A 4257-nucleotide genomic window follows, 5' to 3' on the forward strand; every position below is an offset into this window, starting at 1 on the left:
GAGGAGAGACCCATCGTTGCATCTAGATGGCAGCTTGTTAGCTTTTAAGATCCTAGTCGCTACTCACTAAAGTAGGAGGTAGAACAGTATTTTGTATAGTATGTTATGCCAATTGAGCTTGATGTCCCCTGTGACTATGGTTCGAAGCCCACAGGTTCAACTACTCCGTCCCTCTGGGTAGCCGGCTGTGACCAAGCAGTTACCACAACCTTGCCCCTTGTCAGCTCTACTATACACCTGTGAATTCTGATCATTCACATAAACTTTTAAGACTATTGTCTGCCAACCCTATACATGTTCTTGGATACATTCCCCATTTCATAGACATACCCAATAGTTCAGCCTGTCCACCCATCTATCCACCCATATACCCATGTTTGCCTTCACTGACAACGCAGTACTGTACCAACATAGTATTTTAATCTTCACTTGGTACATAAATACAACACATGCTTTACGTTACAAACCTGGGCTCTCTTTTCTCTAAGTTCTTGCTGTTGCAGTCTCCTTTTCTCTCGCTTTTCTTGTAATTTTTCTACTTCTTTCACACAATTAGATTTTCTTCGTGCTGAAAGGAAAAAAAAAAAAACATGAGCTGTAATTTTTCTTTCTTAAGCTACTGTACTTACATACAAAAATTTTGTTTAATTTCATCATATTGTTGTTATTGTTATGTGCCATGGAGTCGGACCCGATTCATAGCGACTCCTCCTTGGGTTTCTGAGGCAGTATCACTATGGAAGTAGATTGCCCCACCTTCCTTCCGAGGAGTTACCGGTGGGTTTGAACCACCAGCCCTCTGGTTAGCAGTCCAGTGCCTTAGGCACTACGCTACCAGAGCTCCCAATTTCACCATAAACACACATAAAAAGGTACACAGTGACAAAGCATGCCTATGTGAACTTTATGTATGAGCTGCTTTAACAAAAGTAGAACAGGACAACATACAAATAAGAGCCAATAAAAATGACTCAAACAAATATGTTACATATGTCATCTCTTCTTGGTTTAGAATCATAATTGGGAAAGGATTAAGAAGTATGTGAATTTCTTCTATAACATTTGATAAATTATCATCTGTGCAGAATTTAAAATTCAAAACAACTGAAATATTGTTATAATGTTATATTTAAATAAAAATTTTTCTTTAAAAAGTACAATTAAAAAACCCAATTAACAGACTAAATAGAAAATGAAAAAAATTAAAATTTCCAGTAATAAAGTATTATCAGCATTCAAGTTTGTAATTAGACTGTTTATCATTTGGGAAGTCATAAGGATGACCAAGAGAGAATACATGTATGCCTAGAATGACTGAATCCTTGATACATGATTTACATACAAGGGGGTCCAAATTCCTTTTTTGCAGCTTGAACTGGAGATATATCTGAAACACTACCATTCTGTTGTGCAGAGGAAGACTGCTCAGGAAGTTGACTAGGCCGTGCACGTGCAGAACCAACCACTGTTGAATGAAAAAAATTTAAGTCAGAACAGAAAATCAGTAAAGGTGAACCATGGTAAAAGAAACTGAGATTATCTTAGAAACGCTGATACTTAGAAGGGGTACTAGCAAACTGCCAACTTTTCTATTTATATAGGTATTTATAAGCAGAATATATAATAATCAATTCTGTTTAATAAACTGATATAAGTTGTTTTCAACATAACACATACATAACCTAGGTTTCACCAATATAATTTCAGCTATAAAAACTCAATCTGAATAATTATATAAAAATACAACCAAGGGTGACTTTTAAAATTTCATTGTGGTGAAAACATGCATTACAAAAAATATACCATTTCAGTAACTTCTACATGTACAATAATGCAGTGACACTGATTACATTTGTCAAGTTGTGCATCCATTCCTGTTATCCTTCTAAAAACATAATACCACCATTAATGTAAACTTGTTGTTAGGTGCTGTCGAGTTGTCTGACTCACAGCGACCCTATGCACAGCAGAACAAAGCACTCCCTTTCTTCTGTCCCAGCTTCACAATCCTTGCTGTACCTGAGCCCATTGCTGCAGCCACCGTATCAATCCATCTCATCGAGGGCCTTCCCCTTCTTCACTGACCCATCACTTTACCAAGTATGACATCCTTCTCCAGGGAATGGTCCCTTTGGCAAAGCAGGTGAGAGGAAGTCTGGCCATTCTTGCTTCCAAGGAGAATTACAGCTACACTTCTTCCAGGACAGATCTGTTAGTCCTTTTAGCAGACCATGCTACTCTTAGCATTCTTCTCCAACACTACAACTCAAAAGCATCAACTCTTCTTCAGTCTTTCTTATTCACCGTCCAGCTCTCACATATGCCTAAGAGGTGATTGAAAATACCATGGCTTGGGTTAGGTGCACTTTAGTCTTCAAGGAGACATCTTTGCTCTTTAGCACTTGAAATAGGTCTTTTGCAGTAGATTCTCCCAATGCAATATGTTGTCTGATGTCTTGACTGCTGCTCCCAATGGTGTCGACTGCAGAACCAAGTAATATGAAATTCTTGACAACTTCAATCTTTTCTCCATTTGTTGTGAAGTTGTTTATTGGAAAAGTTGTGAGGAGTTGTTTTCTTTATATTGAAGTGTAATCCATACTTCAGACTGTAGTCTTTAATATTCATCAGTAAGTGCTTAAAGTCATCTGAACTTTCAGCAAGCAAAGGTGTGTCATTTGCGTACTGCAGGTTGTTAATGATTCTTCCTCCAATCCTGATGACACATTGTTCTTCCTATAATCCAGCTTCTCAGATTATTTGTTCAGCATTCAAGTTTAATAAGTATGGTGACTTATTATTGAGGATACAACCTTGACACACTCCCTTCTTGATTTTGAAGCATGTAGTATACCCTTGTTTTGTTTGAATGACAGCTTCCTGGTCTATGTACAGGTTCCTCATACGTACAATCAAGTGTTCCAGAATTCCCATTCTTCTCAATTTTACCCATAATTGTGTCATGATCCACACAATCAAATGCTTTTGTACAGTCAATAAAATGTAAGTAAACATCTTTCTGGTATTTTTTGCTTTTAGCTAAGATCCATCTGACATCAGCAATGCTATTCCTCGTTCCATGTCCTCTTTTGAATTCTGCTTGCATTTCTGGCAACTGTAAATAAACTGCTCCAACTGTTTTTGAATTATCTTCAGTAAGATTTTAAATGCATGTGATATTAATGATACTGTTTAATAATTTCCACATTCTGTGGGACCACCTTTCTTTAGAATGGGTACAAAACTGGGTCTCCTCCAGTCAGTTGGCCAGGTAGCTGTCTTGCAAATCTCTTGGCATCACTGAAATGGGTGCCTCCAGCACAACATCCGTTTGTTTAAAGATCTCAACGGGTTTTAGTCAATTCCTGGAGCCTTGTTCTTCACCATTTTCTTCAATGCAGCTTTGACTTCTTCCTTCAACACCATTAGTTCTTGATCATGTATCACTCTCTGAAATGGTGAATATCGACTAATTCTTTTTGGTACAGTGACTGTGTATTCCTTCCATCTTTCGATGCTTTCTGCATCATTCAATATTTTGCTCATAGAATTTCAATATTGAAACTCAAGGCCTAAATTTTTTCCTCAGTTCTTTCAGCTTGAGAAATGCTGAGTGTGTTCTTCCCTTTTGGTTTTCTAACTCTAGGTCTTTGCACATTTCATTACAGTAACTGGTTTTGTCTGTTCGAGCTGCTCTTTGAAATCTTCTGTTCAGCTCTTTTATCTTGTCATTTCTACCATTTGCTTCAGCTACTCTCCACTCAAGGGCAAGTTTCAGAGTCTCTTCTGACCCCTTTTGGTCTTTTCATCTTTTCTCATCCTTTTAATGACCTCTTGTTTCTTTCTGGATGATATTCTTGATGTCATCCCACAATTCCTCTGGTTTTCAGTCATTGATGTTCAATGCATCAAATCTATTCTTTAGATGGTCTCTAAATTCAAGATAAATATTATAAAAGTCATATTTTGGCTCTTTTGGACTTCTTTTGTCTTCAACTTCAACATGCACAAGAGCACTTCACTGCTGCCTGTAAGTTAACTGCCTATTAACTTAATGCCCACTAAACAAAAACTCCCTCTTTCCCTCTCCTAGTTCTTGTTGTTATGTGCCATCAAGTTGGACCCGACTCATAGCGACCCCTCCTTGGGTTTCCGAGGCAGTGTCAGTACGGAAGTAGATTGCCCAACCTTCTTTCCAAGGAGTGGCTGGTGGATTTGAACTGCCAGCCTTCTGGTTAGCAGTAAAGTGCCTTAGGC

The 4257-nt window shown here is 38.0% G+C and overlaps 1 protein-coding gene across 1 annotated transcript in view; it reads right to left on the reverse strand.

Moving 5' to 3' along the window:
* KIF2A (kinesin family member 2A) overlaps window positions 1-4257 on the reverse strand; it is a 120166-nt gene that overhangs the window by 46337 nt on the left and 69572 nt on the right. The window contains exons 5-6 of the mRNA XM_007951557.2: window positions 1343-1465; window positions 468-568 (exon numbers count right to left, since the gene is read on the reverse strand). Of these exons, the coding sequence (XP_007949748.1) occupies window positions 468-568; window positions 1343-1465 (224 nt within the window). The remainder of the gene's footprint in view (window positions 1-467; window positions 569-1342; window positions 1466-4257) is intronic.

Source organism: Orycteropus afer, unplaced genomic scaffold (assembly GCF_000298275.1).
Source record: "Orycteropus afer afer isolate SDZICR_OR568_19922 unplaced genomic scaffold, OryAfe1.0 scaffold00298, whole genome shotgun sequence".
NCBI lineage: Eukaryota > Metazoa > Chordata > Mammalia > Tubulidentata > Orycteropodidae > Orycteropus > Orycteropus afer.